A 23,409-nucleotide genomic window follows, 5' to 3' on the forward strand; every position below is an offset into this window, starting at 1 on the left:
CAATGACAGCTCATTAGCTGCGAATGAGTCAGAGGCAGAACCAAGGAAAAAACATTGTCTCATCTCTTTATTCAGAAATACTGACAAAAGAGCCAGGAATGCTTTTGGTTCTACATATATTTAGCTACATCCGGTTTGACACCAGAAGGAGACAGAATTTCACATGAAAAACAGGGTAAGATGGTAAGGTCAAACATTAAATATGTTTTACTGCTTTAAGAAAAAAATACTTGGGATTAAAAACATGAGCCAGGCCAAAACTGTTCACTGATCACCATTAACTGAACTAATGTTTTGTTTTGTTTCTCAATTGATCATCAAGATGGGAAAATGTCAAAAATAATGCCAAGTAGCTATCTCGAATACCAGAGGGCTAAATATCACTCTTAATAACTTATTCTGTTTTATCAATAGGGCTGCAACTAATGCCTATTTTCATCATCTACTAATCTGCTGGTTCTTTATCAATTACTTATTTTGCTTATAAAATGTCTGAAAATAGTTTTTAAAATGGCCATCACAATTTCTGAAAGCCACATTGTCTTCTTCAAAAGTGTTGTTTTGCCAGACCAACAGTCAACAAAGATATTCTCTTTGGAGTTTGGACTGTTTAACAATACCGCAAAAAAAAAAAAAAAAAAAAAAAAAAAAAATTTCATTTACAATATGAAATGGAGAAAAACAGCAAATCCACAAATTGTAGAAGCTGGAATCAGCAAATAATAGTTTATCAGTTAAGAATTATCAGAATTGTCATTTCCTTGCGATAATCTAATTGTCAAATAATATATATATAAAAAAAAAACTGTAAAGTTGTAAATGTAAAGTTCTACACCACAAAGACAAGAAAGAAACACACCAAAAATCGCATAATTGTCTTTTAAATCAGCATTTGTTTAAAGGCTGACTCCATCTACATTTTCTTCCGGGTTTTCAAATGAAAACGCCTTCTCCGCCTTGGCAAAAAGCAATGACGTGGGTAACCACAGTAAGCTAATCAATAAGGTTATGAATAATGTGAATGCAAGTTTGGAAACAGCACAGAAGCTCAGCAATGTAACGTTAATGCTGTGAATGGCTGCCACGTTAATTCGGATCCGAATGCCACACTATTACAAAAACAAACTAATCGATCAAGGCAGCGGTATACTGGCAAGGTAAAATTACTGCTTTTGTCAAAGGAGTGTGGTGGATTTGAAGAGAGCGATAGAAGCTTCAGTTCTCCGTCAGAGAGGGCTGTCTGACAGCAAGGTAAAACGGTGAATATATATTATGAATATTGTGTACGCTGAAACTGATTTTTTTTGGTACAGTACCAGCCAAAAGTTTGGACACACTTTCCCATTCACTTGAATGAAAAAGTGTCTCCAAACTTTTGACTGGTACTGTACTTTACTATGTACTTTTAACTATATATTTTATCATCAGAATCATCAGAAAAAAAATCAAGATGGCGATCTGAAGTTGCCATTAGCTTTCGTATATAGTAGTTTTTATGGTCATTTTACTCACTTTTCAATAACTATTAAATTGTTGAGGAGACAAACTGAACACAAAGAAGGAATTTTTTTCACTGTCTACAGTATAATGCCTTGCTTTTGCTTGTATTAGGTTTTGCCTAGATTCTTTGTCAGCTGCTACTTGGAGGTCAATACTCCAGCTGAGATCTGCTGTGTGCAAATTTACATTCCTGAGATGTAAAGTAAAATACTTCTACTCCCTATTATACAAGAAATTCCTGTGATAGGTTGCATTCTTAAGAGTTTATATAACAACCTGCATTCTACCTCTGACATAATAGTCTCTGTAAGTTGCTGGAAAGTTGTTTCCCTCGCTCAGATAATAGCATTTAAATTCACTGATGACATTTTTAGCACCATCTGTCTTTGCGTTTGAAGTACGTAGGATCCTTTTAGCTTGAAGAGCAAGCACCTGGCGAGAGACGTACCATTTCTCAAAGCCGACTGGAGATCATTCTGCTCTACAGGGATGTGGGTGCTCTTGGCTTCCCTTCCATCTCTCTTCACCTATCTTTTGTGTCCTTATCCCCCCCCCCACCCCTGCTCTGCCTATTTCAGTCTCAATACCTTCCTTTCCTTCTTTCTTTCTTCACCTCTGTCTGTCATTGCATTACTCTCCTCCTCTATAACTCTCATCCCTCTGTGCTGACAAATGAGAGCAAAATGGAAGCACAAAATGTTCACAGTGAGAATGAATAGCTTTAAATTTAAGAAAAGAGCAATCATTCAGGTCACAAAGTAGCACTAACAGAGGAAGACAAAAAGACCAGTCAAGCTTCTTTACATCTTTATTTAAAAACCAAAGCAGAGTCTGAGCCAATTTACAGGGCCAAAGACTCTTGGCGTGACATTATCTGCCATCAGGAAGGCTAAAACTAAAAAGGTCTAACTTGGTCTTGGTAAAATGCTTCCTGCTTCTAGTCTATTTGAATCAATTAAGGAGGAAACTACGTTTCTCTCTCAATAAACTTCTCTTGTCCATTCCTCATACCCTCGGTTTCCCTCTGCCCGCTCCCTCCCTACCTCTCTCTCTTTCTTTCTTTCTCCATCTTCCTATTTTTCCCAGGAGAGCCTAAGAATAGGTCTATATTTAACCACTCTAACCAGAGGAGAGCTCAGGTCAATGCTCACTTGAGAGCTGTGCTGGAAAAAGGAATAGAATTGTTGTAACAGAGACTTACTGGATTTATGTACCGCAAGAGAACATGAGACTGTATTAGTCATCGCTAGTGACTTGATTATTATTCCAGTAAACTGGAGGTGAAAAGAGATGATCATCTTCTCCAGAAACAAGTGGGTGGGGGTGGGGCTGCATCTGAAGCAATGATGGCACATTGGGCCACACTGGTTAACTCTGGCTCAGCGTTTTTGCCTCAACTAAAGTACAACGCGAGGCAAAGATTTTTCATTGGTGTCATTTTGTTGCGTGTTGCTGCTTTTCTACTGCCAACGACTTTGCCTGTACAACATTTTCTGTGCCAAATGTAAATTGACAACTGAAATAAACAGCTGTGGCCAACATTTTCATTTGTCTGAGATGCTTTTCTTTTTGCCACAAAATATTACTTCTAAAAATAATTAACAAAGAACTCTGTATGCACAAGAAGGGCTGGGTGACATGGCCAAAACCTTCTAGAAGATGAAACCTTCTTCTCCAGATGAAAAGTATCAAGGATCAGAATGTAAAGCATCGTTTAAATGACATAAATATTGCCTCAATGAAGTTTGGCTTTTCAACACTGCGATAGAAACAATATAGATTTTTTTATATAATATTAATTTTTTTACGGTTACAAACTTTGGATATAAGTTCCCCTTTAAGGATCGTGTACAATTTCACATAATTCTTAGATTTAGATTCATCGCAGAAAAGGCACAACATCATTATTGCCAAACTTGGCCTGAGACACACTGTACCTAACATTTCCCTCTGACTAAACACTGCAGACGCTTCAATTCCTCCTTGATTTCCTTTACCAAATGGTAAAAATAAATATGAAAAATAGCAAAAATGTGTCATATTAAAGAGCCCATAGAAAAAAAATAAGACATCATAGCAAAAGACAAAGCCATGCTTATCACTTTCAATGATCAATTCAGTGCTGGGCAATAGGTGTATCTAAAGATGTATGATTTTAGTAGCCCCACCCCTGTGAACACACACAGCCTGCTGGCCAGACAGCCCCGAAGCTTTTGCTTTTACAGGAACACAGCCACGAAAAAGATTTAACAATTAGAGATAAATTAGGAAATTCACTCATACAAACATGACCATATTTTAGAAAATCACATAAAATCTATCCTTTACATTTTTTTATTTTGTGTGTGCGTTTGTATATGCATCTTAACATGCACGCATGTGCTCATTCCCTGTGCCGGCACATGCAGGCCTTCATTCTATTAGCCTTCGTCTGGGTCTGAATGCAATCTTACAGTGTGTTTCGGGGAAATCAGCAAGTCTGATTTTTCACCCTTTCGATCTGGCTTATTACACACTGAGAAATATGTTGTAGAGATACATGATCTCGGGGAATCTAAAGGCGACATAGGGACAAAGTCAAAGAAGACAGGGAGAATGCTCACTGTGCCACCCTTCGAGAAAGTAAAAGTGGGAGGCTTTCTGTCCTCATTTGCCATGAAACAATGAGCCGACCAGTGCCTGAGTGCGTGAGAAACCACACCCTTCATTTCCTGTGTAATATAGAATATATATGTAAAGTACTACAGCATATATACACATTTGTGCGTATATATATATATATATATATATATATATATATATATATATATATATATATATATATATATATATATATATATATATATATTGAAACAGTGATATTTGCCTGCAATCATTAACAACAATTTTATACAATCATCATCATGTCAATGGGTGCCATACAGCCACAGACAATGTAGCATAACCAGGGAAGAGATAGGGAAAGACAGACAGGTGACAAAAAAAGTGACAGACAAAGCACATGCCTGTCTGCGGGTGAGTGGGTGTGCATATCCATGTGTATAGCTAATACTCACTCATGCTGAGCTTCTGCCTGCCTGGCAGACAAACTGACAGATGAGAAGACAGGATGAGACAAGAAAGAGTAAAAAATTGTTTTTTGTTTCTTTGTCTGTGCCCAGGTATCTGGGCTTTGACAGCCCGGGAGACCTGCTTCGCCCCTCTGCCTCTCCATCCCTCTGTGTTGCTGTGCCAGGGCAGCAGCAGTGGCCGCCATGCTGGGGCGTGTTCCCTGTGCCCCCGTCGAGCCGGCATGGTGGTTGGCTCGAAGCCTTTCCCCGTTTCGAAAGCAGGCCAGCGACTCTTGTGCGTGAGCCGGAGTGCCGAGTGAAAGTGCCACATCAAGACTCACTGGAGGTGGTTTTATTGTCGGAGGGCCGTACCAACTGAGCGCTCAGACACAGGGGGGATCCACGAGAAGGAACTATGGATTCATATAGAATATCAGTTCCTACCATCAGCTGACACCCCCCTCCCTCAGCTCTCATCCTCCATCCTCGCTCTCTCTCTATTCCTCTTTCACTTCATCCCAGCATCTCTCATGGCCCTCCGCCTCCTCCCTCCCTCAGTCCCACTCATTTTCTTTCTTTCTTTTTATCCATCTATGCATCCTTCCTTTCTACCCTCCCTTTCTCCTCCCTCCCTCAGCTCAATGCAATTATAGTAATGGATTTTTTCCCCCTCGGTTGATGGCTTCCAACATCCTGTCTTGAAATGAGGCTAATCATGCTCTTAAGGGTCATGTTTAGTTAATGAAGGGTTGGGAAGGCACATTTGTGAGGAGGGGGGCATTCCTATATGCAGGCCTACTATCACAGCACACACAAAGCAAGCATGTTAATACGCACACCTCCATTTGTATTCTTGTGCACGTGGCACACACTCATTCACATACACAGTGATATGCCGTACAGCCGCATTCATATGTGCAGGGCAGCACAGACAAGATAAGAATGCATTCGCCCACGTGCAGCAAAATCTACACTATGCACACACGTTCATTCAGAAGCACAAAGAGAGACATCGTATGCCAGCAATTGATTGCTACTGACAGAAATACAGGCATGCAAACACAGCACAAGGAGCCTATGCAACACACACACACACACACACACACACACACACACACACACACACACACACACACACACACACACACACACACACACACACACACACACACACACACACACACACACACACACACACACACACACACACACACACACACACACACGCTATGTCAGTAGTGTTCGTCTATCTGGGTAGATGCTCTGGGCTTAGCCAACTGCATCCGCTAAACGCATGCCTACACTGCTGAGGGATGTGTGTGTGTATGTTAGGGGTTGGGGAGGGCAGGAGACAAGAAAGGGAGGGAGAGAAAGGATGTACATGGGAGTGGGAGGAAAAAACAGAAGAAAGAAGGTAAAGTAAAAGAGAAAAGGAGAGTAAGCAGAGGCACCAGCTGAAAGAGAGTGAGGTGAGGAAAAGAAGAGAAAAAGCCCTGGTAGAGAAAGATGGAACAGTGAAAAGTGAGACGAGGACAAAAAAATTGCAGCCGGTCGCCATTTTTCTTCCAGCACTGCTCTATTTATTTTTCGGTCCATCTTTTCCTTTGATTGCCATCCTCTTTTGCTGCTTTTTACATTCTCTTTTCTCCTGGTTTTAGCCTCTCTAAATTTCTATTCATCCTTCGTTATTTTAGGATGAAGAACAACCCAGAATTACCTGAATAGCTACCCAAAGCAAACACACAGAACATACCATACAAATGCCAAACTAGCAGCGCATAGAACAAGGATTTAATTGTAAAAATGTCTACCGTGTGGTGACAGCTGGTGGTATGTGAATCTGTAGATGTGTTGGTACTCGGTAGCATTAGGGTTGGGTGGGGTTAGGGTATCATAATGTTGAAAAACCAGAGGCCAAACTTCAAAAATCTAAATGAGGTGAGATTGCGACATAAATGTATCCATGTTTTAACGATACATTGAGAGGAAAAGGATGAAAACCTACATTAACAAACCAATGCATAATGTAGTCTAGAAATGTGGTCTACTCTGTACATAACTAGCCACTCCCACATCCATGAAGCCCTAAATCTAGGACTCTGTGTCTGTATTGCTTTCTATAGTAAGTATATAGTAGGATCGTCTCTAATGTGTTCACCCATTACTGACACATCATGTACACATCAATTCCTTCAGGATTTGTGTGTGAAGACACTGCAGAGGCATGCATCAAATCACTTGGGCATGCATCAAATTACACACTTACACACACAAACACACACTCTTTGTGTCCTGTCTATCAACCTCCAGTACTCAACTGACTCCTGACTACATGGCCTTGGCCCATTTACGTAAAGCAAAATTCAACCTTTTTTTGCATTTTGCATTATTAACCTGTCCTGCCAGATAGTTTGTTACACAGAACCATCTGAGAAACCGACATTGGAAACAGGGTTTGAAAAAAAAGGGCAGGCACTGAGTGACAAACCACACCTGTAGCTGCCAGTGGCTCCTCATAGCAAGCTGATTGGTCGGAAGCACTGGTGGTTCGGACACAAACGCCATTACTTGAAGCCTAACAAGATGGATATTCGTGTGATCTTGTGATATCGCGAGAATCCAGCTGCTGTGCAAGATAAAGTGACTATAGGCAGTTCAACAATACTGGGGCAAATCAAGGTACTGCTCATAAACCTAGAAACTACAGTCTCCAGTTTAACTGTAGTCACGTTAATCTAGACTATATTTAAACTGGAGAGACAGAGACACATATGGAGCTCAGGGAAAAGCAGCAACTTCCCTAAACCAGGACAGAGGAATAGAGGGTAAGCATACAGATCCTTGTTGAATAGTTACAAAGTGGAGCATTGTAGAGGAATATTTATTGTTAATAAAATGAACACCACAAATTAATAAATGCTTAAACCATGTCAGTAATGGGTAGTGTAGGAGATTGACTTGTTGATCAATGTGAGTACTGCACTGCTTTAGCATTGCACTTCAATAGCATTATTGGACTGGCGGTGGACAGTTTAAACCAGCGATAGTCTATACGTTTTCTTCTTCCCTGTCGGCACCTACATTACCCATAATACCCACAACTCAGACGTCAATAGTTCCATCACACTCAGTTTTCACATCTAAGGATAAGAATACTGTAACACTGTCTGCTGTTGATTTTATCAATCTTGCATTGTGTTGCCATCTTGTAATATCTCAGCTCCTATTAGGCATGGGCCGGTTCCCGGTTTCAAGGTATACCGCGGTTTGAAAAGGTCACGGTTTCAAAACCACAAAAAGATTTCCGTCATACCGTTCCTAAGGACTCAAGGTCTTCAAGGACAGAAAGTGCAGTTTAGAAATCCCTCTCCCTGCTAGTGTGCAGTGTGTTTAAAAAAAAAAGCATTGTGTTCAATTGAAAAAAAGTTGTTTTTTACACAGACATTTCAAAAATAATAATTTATAGCTGTAATTGCAATACCGTAATAACGCGCAACCGTGATATGTTTTGCTGAAAGTTATCATACTGTCAGAATCTCATACCGGCCCATGCCTAGCTCCAATTAACCTTCTTTCACCTCAGTGTACTTGGTGACCTAAAGTTACAGCAACTCTCCCAGCAGGATGTTGAATAGAGATCTGTAGGAGGAAAAAAAAATGGGCTGCAGTGTGACTTTATGTTGATCACAACTTGGCTCCGTTTTCTCAGAACAACAGAATTCACCATAAGCTTTCCCTGTTGTTTTGTTATTTCTTGTTGAACGGGCCTCCTGAGTCTGATTAATTTTTTTGGCTCCAGCCAAACACACCCAGTGAGTTTAGAGTCACAATTAGTCACAATTTGCAATTGAGAGTAATTTGTTTGTATATCATTCCCATGATCTTAATTAAAAGAAAATTCCCAAAGTGCCAGCAGCCAGCTTATTAGACGACTACTCACCTCTGTTGTGGCCAGCTAGTCAGATACACTGAGTAACTAGAAAAGTAGAAACCCCTATATTTTGTAATGCAATATGCTAAAAATTTGTTTTATTAACCATTCACATAATATATTACTGGTAATATGGGCCTTAAAATGAATGCCAATACAATGCTGCTATACTGACTTGCCTTTTCTTCTCACCACCTTCCCAAAAAATGGTTGTTCAAATGGAGCTGTGGTTTTGAATACACAGCAGCGGATTTATTCTACTGAATGAGATATTGCTTTGTAATGTATGGTTTTCTTATAAACCAATAAGGGGAAAAGAGCAGCAGAGAGGGAGTGTGTTTGTGTGTGCGTTCCCCCACATTGCCAGAAGCTAAGTGCTCTTCCAGTCAGTCAGTTAGCATACATCTGGGCTGACCAAGAAGAATGAAAGATGAGTAAATGTAAAAGAAAAAAAGGCAGACAGTGAGAAACAACTGGAAAACTGAAAGTGAAAAGCAGGAAAGCAGAGACAGTGAAATATATATAATATATATATATATATATATATATATATATATATATATATATATATAGATAGATAGATAGATAGATAGATAGATAGATAGATAGATAGATAGATAGATAGATAGATAGATAGATAGATAGATAGATAGAGAGAGAGAGAGAGAGAGAGAGAGAGAGAAAGAAAAAGAGTGAGAAAAACTGGTGCCACATATATGGCTGAAGAGGTGAGAAAGACTAGAAGGGATGAGAGAAATGAATGAAAAGATATAGACAGAGGATTAAGCAGGGTAATAGAAAAAGAAGGATGAAGAGAGAGAAACAGATGGAGCTCAGGGAAATGCAGCTACTTTGCTGAACCAGAGGAATAGAGAGGTTAAGCAGAGGAGGACAGAGAGAGGTAAAAAGGAAAGCAGTATCAAGTGGAAGAAACGGTAAAGACGAGCTACAGATCTTTGAATCATTACTAAGTGGAGCATTGTAAAGGATTATGCATTATTCACTGTTAATAAAATGAACACCACAAATAAATAAATGCTCAAACCCTTTCACTAACCCACTGTGATCCGCACCAATTTGAAATTGCACTTCTATAACCTTGTCAGGCTCACAATTGACCGTGTTTTAAAGCATTCAAATCAATGCAGCAGAACCGGAGGTATTGTCATTTTACTTCCTGATTTGGGTGCGTTATGCTAGTAGCGGCCACTAGCCACAAGCAGAGATAAAGAGCAGGCTACAGAGGTTTTGGAAAAGTTCACATCTTTCTAACTCCACACCCCCAGATCTTTTCATTTCCAAACTTTCAGTCTTCAGCCCCAACCGACGCTGACTCAACTGACATCACTTAAGGCAAATTGTCACACTTAACGTTTTCCCACTTTGATTTGAACGGTAATGGAGTAGAGCTTCTTTTAACGCTAATGTAACAAGTCCACTCCCAGCTTCACAGTTAAAGCTGCCCACCAGCCAACCACTGTAAACCATTTTTTAGATTCAGACTTCCAACTCTATTCCTTTGTTACGCCTGACTGAACATGACAGCGCACAAACTACATGTGTGACAAGAGTTTATTTCTGACACAGTTCAGCTATGTTTCTCTGTATGAAAATGTTGTTCCATGTGTACACTGGAAGGACACAATCGCAGTGTAGCCTTCAGAACCATGTATTATGAGTCACGTATCATATGTCAATGTTTCCCACACAGACTAATTTGTGGCAGTCAGTAGCGGAGCCGCAGCAGCCTCTTATTTCAGTACAAACACAGGTAACACAAGAAACTACAGGTGAAATAAGCTAAATTTGCTAAGCCTTTAAAAAAAAAAAAAAAAAAAAAAAAAAAAAAAAAAAGGAAATGCTCATCAGTACATCTTCCATGACCACAATGACCTTTCTCAACCGTTCACAAAAACAGAGCCTGTTGGTCAAGCTGCAAGCCTATTTATCCATGGAAACAATAAACTCTCTCCCTTTGTGTGCTCAGCCAAAAATGGTTTCTTCCATCACTCTCTATTGTTAAGATGATATCTGAAACTAAATTGGCCTGTTTCTTTTAGCATTTCCCAAGAATCACTCACTGGTGAGTCTTTCCCTAGTGAAACCATCTATCTAAGTGTCATAAACTCTCTTGTGGCCTATAAGATCATTCATACCTGTATGTCAGTGTCTTTGACCGGCTCCAGGGGCTCAAAAGTGGTGGCTGCACTTAGACTTTCCAACCTCTGAGAAATGTGGAAGATGTCTAAACCTCTGGAACCAAGGAGGATTGACCTGAGAGTAAGACAGAGAGGTGGTGAGAATGAATTGAATGAATGAATGAAATGGAAGTACTAAATTGAGATCAAGACTGACAATGAACTTTTTGCTCAACAACCACTAGAGGGCATACGTGGCTTTGCTACAACTGCAGTACTACTCATTCCGTAAAGATTGTGCCAACTTCAAACAAAATACACAGTGTTTGTGTTAAGTCATTTATAAGGAAATTTAAACAATTGGTATTCATAAAAGATTGAATCGGTTAAATAGGACTCAATGAAACTGTTACTTTACCATACATATTTCTTAAAACAAGAAGCCTGTATTGGGCATTTGTGTAGCAGGGGATCAGTGAAAAGAACTTAAGTGCTGTTTCATTTAACATTTCATCAACAATTTTAATTGTACTGAGTAATATATTATCAATGGCCACTCTAAGATTCTAAATATTATATGTAAATGTCAAAATCAAAATGTGTGATCTTCAGACATGCAGTATGGAAGCCAGGACAACTATGGGAGGTGTCATAAATATTTCCAGGGTTAGAAGGTTATTAAGTCAGCAAAGCATCATATTAAATGGCTTTGAATGTCAACCCCTGATAAAAAAACGAACTACTACGAACACGGGTGAGTTGTAATGTAAAATGACAGATAACTGTTAAACTTACAGAAGCAGATGGATTTGTATTAGGATCTGTGTAGGTTATGTAAACACTATACAGGAACATACTACAACAACGGAGATTTCCTGACTGTGGGTCATGACCCTTTGTGCATAAGACGTATTCCTTACGCTTTTACGTCGGCAGCATCTTGCGAAGTGCGAGTCAGGGTGCGGGATCGAAGCCTCTCCCCCGCCTGCTGGATCTCCTGAAGGTTCCGCTCAACGTGCGGCAGCTCTGACACTGCTTCTGTCTCGGCAGCTAGCTGCTCTGCCTGCTGCAGCAGCTCCCCAAAACCCTCCGCATCCATACCTCTAGAAAGAGAGGAAGAGTGTATGAGTAAATACTACAAAGATAATATATTTAGATTACATATATCTGGGAGATACAGTATACAGTACTAAGTTAGGACGTTACTTGTTGGATACTGATGCACCTTTTCTTTATTGCTTAAATCATGTACTCCAGCATTTGTTTTTTACATGAAACAGACTATGAGGTTAAAATGACAACTTTCAGCTTCAAGTTTAGCATTCACATTTTACGCTTTTACGCTATTTTTCACATTCACATTTTATGGATACAACAAACTTGAATGACTTGGATGAATACAGAATTATACAGACATATTTTATCTGCTTAGAAAGATACAACAGCACATTCAGAAAAGCAATAAGTGCAATGTTCAACAGTTGGTGTATTTCACAGACAAAAAAACCCAACCCAAAACAAGGCATGATATAAGATGGCTGCTGCACAGGCCTGGCAGAGCATCACCATAATAATAATAATAATAATTTATACTTTATTAATCTCACAAGGGGAAATTACAATGTTTTCACTCTGCTGTTATTACACACAGGCCTGTATTACACACACACACAAGCTCAGTACCTATACATGCACTAATGGAGAGAGGTCAGAGTGAGGGGGCTGCCCATAGATAGGTGCCCCAAGCAGTTGGGGGTTCAATGCCTTGCTCAAGAGCACCTCGGCAGTGGCCAGGAGGTGAAATGGCACCTCTCCAGCTACCAGTCCACCACCATACTTTGGTTCGTACGGGGACTTGACCCAGGGACCCTACAGTTCCCAAACCAACTCCCTACAGACTAAGCTACTGCCACCCCAAGGAATGGTGATGGGAATGGGTGTGATATTTTTTGGATGCAGACTTAAAGGATTCATTGACTGAAGAACTCAGCATGAAGGATTTATTAATAGTAAATAACTTCATATTCAAACTAATAGGTGGCACCTTGACCATGGTCAAAGCTGCATTTCAAATCCAACACACTTGAGTTCAGAGCAAAACACAACAAAACACTGTGTAAAGAGGGAACTGCTTAAATTGAGACTACAGAAGTGTGGTAAACGGACACATCAGAAACAAAGCTGACTCACCTAAGATGACTTTATGGAACATTGATTAACCCATGTTAGATATTCTTGCTGCTCTATATATCTGACCACCATCCCTCAAAGGGTCTCTTCTGTGTTTCATTTCACCACACATACTGTATATAGATACATATAACTCACAGTTTGTATGGAATGTGTTCTATACTATACTTGGTGTTTTTAATGTAAAGGTTTCTAGAGGTGGTCAAGTCATATTTAACATAATGTATTCAGTATGCAGTCTATGATTTGAACACTGCCACAAACATTCACATTAAAAGCATCAAGTATAAAGCACATGCCGTACAAATTGTGAAGCAACTATGTGTAGCATTGGGCTTAAAGGACACAGGCTACAGGTACCAGAACATTTCCTGACAGCTGACATAAACAGAATGACATTGCAGCGCGCGCATGGAGTGCCGTGGTTGTCAGATTGGTTTAGCGTTAGCACAACGCCTCGGCTAGCAAGTTTAGAAACTCGCCTTTACGTTAGCTCCTTCAAGAGACAGTCGGAGAGGTAATTTTAACTGTTGAGAAGGACAAATAGATAACAAAGTATGACAACAACCCCTTTTTAGACACACTTCTTTTCCGACCTAGCTTTGTTAGTACGCACCACTAGTTAGCTTTATGCCCAAATGAATGGCGCTCCAGAGTTAGCTAGCAGGCTACATGGCTAACGGCTAACACTATTTAGCATACTCGCAGTTGCGTTAATTTAAAAAAAAAAAATGTTGTTGTTTGCGGGCAAACAAACGTAATACCTGTTGTAAGTATGGTCCTGTCTGTATTCCTCGGGTGAATGTGTTTACAGTTATAAACTCGGCTCAGCAGTAGTACAACATGCGTGAAAGTATATTATTTGCCCCGGCACTTCTGGGGTCGATGCTGATTGGACGATACCCGGTCTTCTTCTTCGTCGTCTTCTTTAAATGTGACACACCGCGCTGCTCTGCCAGTTGGACGGGAGGACTTTGTCAAACAGCCGTACACGCACTATAACGATTGGCACGAGATTGTTTGTAAATTATTTTTTTGTATTGCAGTAACAACCTTCTGGAATATATGGCCTTTTTTAGGAAAATATAATTTAAATTGCATAAATAGAGAGTATATAAAAATTTGTAAAGTTATTCCTATCATTCCTCATTTAGTTTTTATCCAAAACATTTTAATGTATTCAAATGTTAAATCAGTATTGCTAAATTCAATAATTATTGACTGTAATTCAATTGATAACCCATGTAATAACAAGTGCTGTTCTGAAATCCAAAGTGTTTCACAGTTATAATAGAGGACTTTATGTATAAGTTCAGTGCTTTATATGTAAACGTTGTCCATTATGAAAAAGCACATTGTAACTGTAATTAATGGCCTCATCTTTTTCTGACATGATTAATATGGTAATTCTTTTGGGTAATTATCATATTCATTGTAGCAAATGGAGAAACAGTAAGCCCTCCTTCGTTTGTTTTATAAATGATTTCAAATTATTTCCCCCAGCGCTTAAAATGTACTTCGGTAAAATTGCAAGACGTATATCTCGTTTCTTGTTGTTTTGATTTATGCCCCTTATTGTTGAAGTCTCTGCTCCTGTTTGTGTTTTTTTTATCTGTGCCAACTTCATTTATATATTTCTATGTGTATTTTATGCAAATCAACCTTTCTTTTTCTGTCTTTTCTTGTTTCATCTTTTTTGATGTTTGAGATGTACTATATGTAGTCAACCTATACTCCAGGATGCTTGTGTGTTCTTTGATGTGTGTTGAATAAAAATGTAAAACCTACAAATCATGTCAGTCAACGTAAACAGCCCCCGTGACAACTCAGGACACATTATAAGGTTACTTAGACACCAGTGCAAGTATTTCTCAATTCTCTGTTGTTTCAATATTGTTGAATCTTTTAGTGATAGGGAGAAAATTAGATATCACGATATTCTTGACCAAATACCTCAATATTGATATCGTGTCAAAATCAACTTCAGTAAGGGCCACACTTGGAAATAAGAATCACATCAGGGGCCAGAAATGTAGAGTTTATTGACATGCTTTTATTTAATTGAAGTCAAACATATTTGACTGTATTATTGCATGTCTCATATAGCTTTCTCACTAACAGTTATGTCAACATAAAACCCTAAAAAAAAGTTCCTTAGACATCATTGAGTTTTGCAAATCAAGAAAAAGCCTAAATATGAAAACTCTCTGCTTCTGTGGGAATTCCTGAGTCTCAAAATTGGCAAATCTGCCAAATTCTGCTTTGAGTGTCACATAATTACAGTTTGAAAAGAGTTTCCCGTCTTTTTGGTTTCTGAGCACAACTAGGCGGGCCAAAATCTCTTGTGAATCTAAACTGATATGCGGGCTGGATCAAAACTTGCGAGGGGCCAGATTTGGCCCGTGGGCCTTGAGTTTGACACATGGCATAGATATTCTAGAGTTGACAATTAGTGCTTTAAGAGAATATCTTCACACTTTTTATTTTAGATAAATAATCATCAATACTGTGGATGTAATGAATAAGTGATTAAAGGCAAATGATAGAACAGCTGAACAGTCTGGTGAGTTCAGAAAATGACATCATTTACTGTAATGCAGCCTTTAAAACCAGGAAAAGACAACACTTGTGTCATGTTACGATATTCAAGATCTAAGACAATATCTAGTCTTGTATCACGATATCGATATAATATTGATATATTGCCCAGCCTGTTAATACAACATGTGAGAGTATAGGTTACTTATAAATGGGCAAAAAGAGGTGACAGGTTTTCAGGTCTTTGACTTGTCATTTGACCTATAAAGCCGACTATGGTATTTCTTCTGTTAGGATAATTACAATACTACTTTTTCTGGTAAAAATAGATTGCAACTTCAATTATTACAGCTTGACTAAGCACATGACTCATTCATTATACTCAGTGCTCACATCTTTTACCAGAAGTGACAAAAAATTAATCAGACTCAGGAGGCCTGTTGAACAAGAAATAACAAAACAACAGGGAAAGCTTATGGTGAATTCTGTTGTTCTGAGAAAACGGAGCCAAGTTGTGATCAACATAAAGTCACACTGCAGCCCATTTTTTTTTCCTCCTACAGATCTCTATTCAACATCCTGCTGGGAGAGTTGCTGTAACTTTAGGTCACCAAGTACACTGAGGTGAAAGGAGGTTAATTGGAGCTAGGCATGGGCCGGTATGAGATTCTGACAGTATGATAACCTTGAGAAAAATGTATCACGGTTTCACGTTATTACGGTATTGCAATTACAGCTATAAATTATTATTTTTTAAATGTCTGGGTAAAAAAAACTACTTTTTTTACCATTGAACACAATGTATTTTTATTTTTTTAAACACACTGCACACTAGCAGGGAGAGGGATTTCTAAACTGCACTTTCTGTCCTTGAAGACCTTGAGTCCTTAGGAACGGTATGACGGAAATCTTTTTGTGGTTTTGAAACCGTGACCTTTTCAAACCGCGGTATACCTTGAAACCGGGAACCGGCCCATGCCTAATTGGAGCTGAGATATTACAAGATGGCAACACAATGCAAGATTGACAAAGTCAACAGCAGACAGTGTTACAGTATTCTTATCCTTAGATGTGAAAATATGTGTAAATATAGTCTAGATTAACGTGACTACAGTTAAACTGGAGACTCTAGTTTCTAGGTTTATGAGCAGTACCTTGATTTGCCCCAGTATTGTTGAACTGCCTATAGTCACTTTATCTTGCACAGCAGCTGGATTCTCGCGATATCACAAGATCACACGAAAATCCATCTTGTCAGGCTTCAAGTAATGGCGTTTGTGTCCGAACCACCAGTGCTTCCGACCAATCAGTGTGCTATGAGGAGCCACTGGCAGCTACAGGCGTGGTTTGTCACTCAATTGACAAGTATTTTTTGAAAGTGCCTGCCCTTTTTTTTCAAACCCTGTTTCCAATGTCTGTTTCTCAGATGGTTCTGTGTAACAAACTATCTGGCAGGACAGGTTAATAATGCATAATGCAAAAAAAAAGTCAAGAGAGTTGGAGTACTGGAGGTTGATAGACAGGACACAAAGAGAGAGAGAGAGTGTGTCTGTGTGTGTGTGTGTGTGTGCGTGTGGTCCGAGTAAGGGTGTGGTAGGGGGGTATGAAGTAAGGAAGGGTCCAATTCTAAAAAAAAAATGAAAATATAAGATTTTTACTTAAAAAGCTCTAAGTCTAGCAGTCTAAAACATTTGCTTTTGAAAATAGATACAATATTGTGCATGTTGATTCTGGACAGACATTCAGTGGTTTCTTAGATGGGTGACTAGATTGTTATGTTTCTCATATTTATGTGTATTTGAAAGATGTCATGTTCGGATGTCACTGAACTACCTCTGTACATGTTTACTTTAATTTGATGTAGTAGCATTTCACAATAACTTGTCCATCCAGCACAAATGCTTAGAGTTTTTGCTCTTTATCAAACACATCTTAAAGCGCTCATATTATGCTCATTTTCAGGTTCATAATTGTATTTAGAGGTTATATCAGAATAGGTTTACATGGTTACATTTTCAAAAAACACCATATATTTGTTGTACTGCACACTGCTGCAGCTCCTCTTTTCACCCTGTGTGTTGAGCTCTCTGTTTTAGCTACAGAGTGAGGCATCTCACTTCTGTTCCATCTTTGTTGGGAGTCGCACATGTGCAGTACCTAGGTAAGGACTATTAGCCAGTCAGAAGCAGAGTTTGAGGGCGTGCTGCGCTAGCAGCTAGGCGAGCATTATAACGTGTGTTACAAAGTGACCACGTTTGTCTCTGAAGTAAAGGCTGGACTACAATAGAGCTGTTTGGAGCAGTGTGTGAACAGTGTTTTCTGTTGGAGATGGTAAGTCCCTTTGGGGTTGACTTTGGGCTTTTTCACTTTGGAAGCCTATTACATGCACAAAAAAAAGATATATAACACAATAAAGTAAAGGGAAAAAGCCCAAAAGCATAATATGAGCACTTTCCACTCTAAAGTTGGATTTTCAGTCATTACATCGCTCTTGAAAACAAAAGTCTCTAGATTAGGCTAGGTGAGCAACTGTCTCCCCACATGGAGAAAGGGCTTGTCATACTTAAGCCCTTCCTGTTGCCTCATGACAGGAAACCCCTGACTGTGGCTTGAATCACAAAGCCCAGCTGGTTGATGAATGGCTGCTTCTAGGCTACAGTCTGTTGTTTAGTCAGGACAGCTCTAGTCATGTGGGGACAAACCCCCAGAGCTACTTCATTATATAATACAGAATGTACAACTGTTTTCTCTGTTATACAACACAGAAAGCAATAAAATAGAAGCAGCAAATGCAAGAAAGCATTTGCTCAAAAGGGACAAAATATGACGATCCACATGCCTGCCAACTTAAAATAAGACGTCAGACTTTACAAGGAAATAAAAACACATCACAATAACATGTAATGCAATGCAATCAATGCAATCATTAATAGTATAGGCTTTTCCTGTCTTGACAATTTAAAATCTCAAGATGGGGAAAAAAAAAAGGTTTTGCTCTCAGGGCCCTTTGTCCTTTAAAACAGCGAATATTTATAGGTTTATAAAAAAAAAAACTTTGCTAAATTCATTTCAATTGTGTAGACATTTTTGGGCCATCACCTACTCATGTTTCTCTGCAATGTACAGTGAAATTACTGTAAATATTGCATTTTGTAGTTGCATTTATGAATAACCATTAAACATTTCAAACAAATTTCAGTTTTTTTGCCAAGAGAAAGAAAAGCCTACATCTGCAGCCCTACTTTTATATGTTGTTCTTGTTCAAGTTTATTGTCATATGCATTTTATTAGAGTACCACAGCAATGAAATACAATGTGCCTTGGCACTCTTTCAGCACCGGTCAAAAAGTAACTATTATAAATAATGATTAAAAACATCCAAGCACGGTAAACATAGTAACTAAGCTCAGACCTCAGCCCTGGGAGAAGAGATTGTGTGCAGGACGACTAGAATCCTGCATAATACCTAGTGCTGCATTTCTAGTAAATATTTTGGAGCGGTTCAAGTGGAACCCCAATGATTTTAGATGCAGTTTTGACCACCTTCGTCAGAAAATTAAGGTCATGTATAGTAGCCCTGCTAAACCACACTACAATGTTGCCTGTCTGCTGTGGCCAAGTTGTGATCCACTCTAAACACCTGTATTGTTTTGACCCACATCAAGGTTCTGACCGGCCGGGTAACCCTGGCCTACACTGACCGGATCATGAATCACTGTCTGACACAGAAAACACCAATAGTCTGTCTCTTATATAGCTGATAAATATAAAATATGTTTTTCCTTAGTATTGTTAATTGTTTGAGGTATTATATTCCCATATAATTGTATAGTTTGGTTTCACTTCTGAATATCAAGGCTCTATGCTATTCGGGAGCTCCCCTTGACAGCGTGACAGTGAGCTAGCATGCACGATACCAGGACTCTGGAACTGAAGCAGCTAAATGGAATTCAGTCATCAATAATGAAGCTCGGCGTAAATTCTTTCAGGGAGACTTCTATAACTTTATCACCTCTCTCCTAAACTGATCAGCTGTTTTGCGGTGTTCACTTTTCAGTCAAACCAATCAGTGTCGGCCATGTATTTCACAAGCCAATCACAGCACGACATCCCTGCTTTAAAATCTGTTCTCTCATCCGCGGCTGTCAGTTGTCAATTCAGACAGAGTGCGACCATCCTCGTCCCCTTCCACCTCCAGTCGTCTTCACCCATGGCACCCTGGGTCTTCTCCCATCGGCTCCTTCACCGCCACCACCAGTATCTAGACTCCATCGGGGGGGATGTATCTGGGTTTCTCTACCACTTTAAAAACAATTATATATTTTATACGATGGAGTCTAATCTCCAAAGACTTTGTACATTTCATATTTTGCATATGTAGCTAACAAATAAAGTCTTGCATATCTGCCACGAAGTCTCTCCTGATTGAAATTCTATTATTTACACTTGTGCTTTGCCTACAGTAGCATGTCAAAATGTCTTCTGTGAATAAAGGCCTACACTAAGGCTGTGATTCATGATTTTCAACATTTATCGATTCTCGCGATTACTATTTCTATTAATTAATCATTTAGTCTATAACATGACATGCCATAAACAATGAAACTTCTTCATCACAAGAGCCTAAGCTGATGTCTTGCAGTAACTTGGTTTGTCCTACCAATGATCCAAAACCTAAAGATATTCAATTTAGAACATTTAAGAATTTGTCATGATAAATTTTAATCAATTGTCGATTATTTTCTCCATTATTGTTGGGGATTATTTTTCTAATAATCGATTGTAAACTTAATAGAATTAAATGATGAAACAAATAAAAAAAATAAAAGATTATTCTATCATTCAGAGTCATATTTAAGACATTTAAAGAAGTCTGTACCCACACGTTTTTCAAAAACCTCCAATAACTGAAGACTTTGGCAGGATTTACAGACACCATGGGGAATATTACACGCAAAACAAATGCTTAAAAAATACCAAACATGTTCCTTTGGTCTTTTAATTTTTGTACAAAATGACAATATAACAAAAAGGTATACAACCTCACCACCAGATCACCATCTTAATATGAAACATCTGGACAAATCATCAGTCCTGTATTACTGATATGTCCAAATATTGTCCACTAGTACTGTCCAGTACTGGCTGACAAACTACTGGCCAGTACAGGAAAGATAGTAATTGGGTCGGCTGTGGAAGAGGCTCTCCAGAGCAGTGGTGTAGTCTATGTGATACGCAGGTTTACGCAGTATACCCACTAAGAAAGCTCCATGATTTCCATATACCCACTTAAAAATGCCCAATGACCCACAACAACATAATTTCCATCATATTTTAGATATATTTTGAATTGTCATCTGTGTTTTTGTTCTTCACATAGGCTAAATAAAAAGGTGAAATAGTGCATAGAAGTGTATCCGAATACAGGAAATGAAGTCGTTGATGCTCCAAACTTCCCTGGGGGAGGACAATCAGATTCCCCCCCACTATGATATGCCCCCCCTCCCCTCCCCCAAAGGTAGATTCTGGCCAATATATACAGTACAGTATACCCACTAGAATACATTAGACTACACCACTGCTCCAGAGGGAACCTCTGTATCACAGTGTGTCCCTCAATGAGTCTCCTCTACTTGAACTGATTATCAATCAGCGTGCCCTTCATCTTCGCCTTCTTGGCCTCCAGCTCAGCCAGCTCCTGCAGCCTCCTCTTGCTCATGCCCTTCCTCTCCAGCTGCTTCTCGATGACTTTGGCGTTCTGGGCGTACGAGTCCGCCACCTCCCTGGCCTCGATCTCCTCCTCCTCCTCGTCGATGGTGGACACTGTGACGGAGCTGAACTTGCCCATGTCTTTGGTCCGCTTGGTCATCATCACGCGGACCTTCTTCGGAGCCTCCGGCTGCTTCTGGCTGTAGACGCTGGTGTTGCCGAAGCCCTGGCCGAACTTGACCACGGCTCCGTCCACGATGAAGGTGGCCGGGCTGTTCTTCGACTGGTGCTGGTAGAAGAGCAGCAGGCCGCACTTGCCGCATTTCTTGCGGTACTGCCTCTCGATGCCCTCGGCCCTCTTCAGGTACGCGTTTTCGTCCTGCTCCACGTTGCAGAACTTGTGGGCGTGTTTGGCCGCATCGATGACCCTGGCCTGGTCCCGGGGCCTCATGGGCAGCTTCTCCAGCTGGCAGTCCAGCACCAGAACCATCTGACCGCACAGGCAGTAGTAGACGTGAAGAGGCTTTTCTCCGTCGTCGTATTCCTCTCGGTCTCTGGTGTCCGAGCACACAACGCTTCTAGACACGACCTTCGGCATGTTTAACGTTAGCCTCTTAAAGGTATTCTAATACTAGTAACGTTGGCGTCTATTTAAGCGCCATGACGACGAAACCACTGGTTAAAGAAAATGTTGTCGTCCGTCCGGAACCAACACAGAAAGACGAGGAAACACTTCCTGTGTCCGTCACTTTTACGCTTCCTACCCGAAACCAAAAGCGTCTTCCTTTTTGTTCCGCGTGATTACAACGTTACGCGCAGGCCCAGGTCAAAATAAACCCATCTACTGCCAACCAAGTTATCAGATCGGAGAGAGTGCAACATGTTTTGATTTCTTGTAGAAATTATGACCGCCAAAGACAAGATCTACTCCAAGAATTGCAAGAATTTGGCTTGGAAGTAGTGTCTTTGAAAAGTATTTTAGAAGTAGGATCAAGCGGGAGGGGAAGACATTGTTTTTTCAAATGTTTAATAGACACTGGGCTATATAGCCGGATATAAGAAGAAGAAGAAGTTATCAGATTTTCACCAGCAAGTTCTCCTCTATTGGAATTTGATTTATAAACACAGTTTTACTTATCACAATACACCCCTATGGAACAACAGGTAGGCTACATCTTATCCAATAGGGAAGTCATTGTTTTAGGCACTTGGATGGAATAAGGAATTTGGACTGTGTCTCTATTAATGCATGGATCTGGTGAATTTTTAAACTATACAGAATTCTGTGACAAATTTAGTCTTCATTTTCACTTCATCGTTCAGAGAATACACTAAAGTGTTAAAAAGCCATTCCAATTCCCTACAAAGCAATGACCCAACAACTTTTGGTTCATTCAAACGTTATGTCAGAGAAGAGGCCTCTTTGTGTTGAAGGTGTCCGTTTGAACAGCAAACGGTTCACTAAACAAGTTTATTAGAAATGTATTATGTACAAAATATTATCCCTTTCAACTGAAAAGAAAATATGTTGTCCGAGACTGATGACGAGGCACGAAAGATTAGGAAACAATCCTTATCCTATCCTCTCCCACCAAAAGCCAAAGAAGTGACATTTAAAATATTAAATGATATTCATCCATTGAATCACTTCTTACATGTAAAATTTAACTGGGAAAGTAACTCTTGTGTTTTCTGTGAGAACGATATTGAGACGGTTGAACATATATTTCTTTCAGTGTGAACCGATTCATGACTTTTGTCTTTTCAATGCTGGCTTCAATCTAAAGGTATACGGACATATTCAATGAAATGTCAATTCAAGCTGGAATATTTTTAAAGGATAAGAATTTAGAGTTCTTGATAAATAACTTGATTGAACTTTTATTCATAGGTGTAAGTATTTAAAGGTCAAGCCCGACATCAACTGTTGGAAAATCTCTTAAATGCATGACAAAGGAAAACGCCAAGAGACTATTTGTTGGACTGGCATTCCCTACTTGACTATAAAGACCCCCAGTACTTTTATTTTCTTTGTTATATATATATATATATATATATTTTATATATATATATATATATATTTATTTATTGTCTCTACCTCAAAGCAGTCAACACTTTTTGACAAATGCACAAACACATTGTACCTTGATTGTTTGTATTTCTATTGTACAATAAAGAGTTAAATAAACCCATCTTGTTGCAGTCACTACATAAAAATTGTTTAATTCCTCCCCAAAAATAAATTCCATTCAAATCACGTATGATGGTCCGAGATAGGATTGAAAGGATGAGAAAGGTTTGAAACTTAAGCAAATCTTTCAGGTACTGCTAAACGCCTACAACTTAAGGTAAA

At 39.4% G+C, this 23,409-nt stretch overlaps 2 protein-coding genes across 2 annotated transcripts in view; both read right to left on the reverse strand.

Moving 5' to 3' along the window:
- nup93 (nucleoporin 93) overlaps nt 1-13,767 on the reverse strand; it is a 32,597-nt gene extending 18,830 nt beyond the window's left edge. The window contains exons 1-3 of the mRNA XM_028584843.1: nt 13,574-13,767; nt 11,540-11,720; nt 10,638-10,755 (exon numbers count right to left, since the gene is read on the reverse strand). Coding sequence (XP_028440644.1) covers nt 10,638-10,755; nt 11,540-11,718 — 297 coding nt within the window. The 5' untranslated portion in view covers nt 11,719-11,720; nt 13,574-13,767. The remainder of the gene's footprint in view (nt 1-10,637; nt 10,756-11,539; nt 11,721-13,573) is intronic.
- Nucleotides 13,768-20,859: 7,092 nt separating this feature from the next.
- On the reverse strand, nt 20,860-21,822 carry steep1 (STING1 ER exit protein 1). Its single transcript, XM_028585707.1, has one exon. It carries the CDS (start codon nt 21,652-21,654, stop codon nt 20,977-20,979), a length of 678 nt encoding a protein of 225 aa, XP_028441508.1. The 5' UTR covers nt 21,655-21,822; the 3' UTR covers nt 20,860-20,976.
- Nucleotides 21,823-23,409: the final 1,587 nt, after the last annotated feature.

This window comes from Perca flavescens, chromosome 8, assembly GCF_004354835.1.
Source record: "Perca flavescens isolate YP-PL-M2 chromosome 8, PFLA_1.0, whole genome shotgun sequence".
Classification (NCBI taxonomy): domain Eukaryota; kingdom Metazoa; phylum Chordata; class Actinopteri; order Perciformes; family Percidae; genus Perca; species Perca flavescens.

Bases quoted from the DNA above. Each gene is read 5' to 3' on its own strand.
- steep1 (XM_028585707.1), bottom strand. From the start codon at position 21,654: ATGCCGAAGGTCGTGTCTAGAAGCGTTGTGTGCTCGGACACCAGAGAC.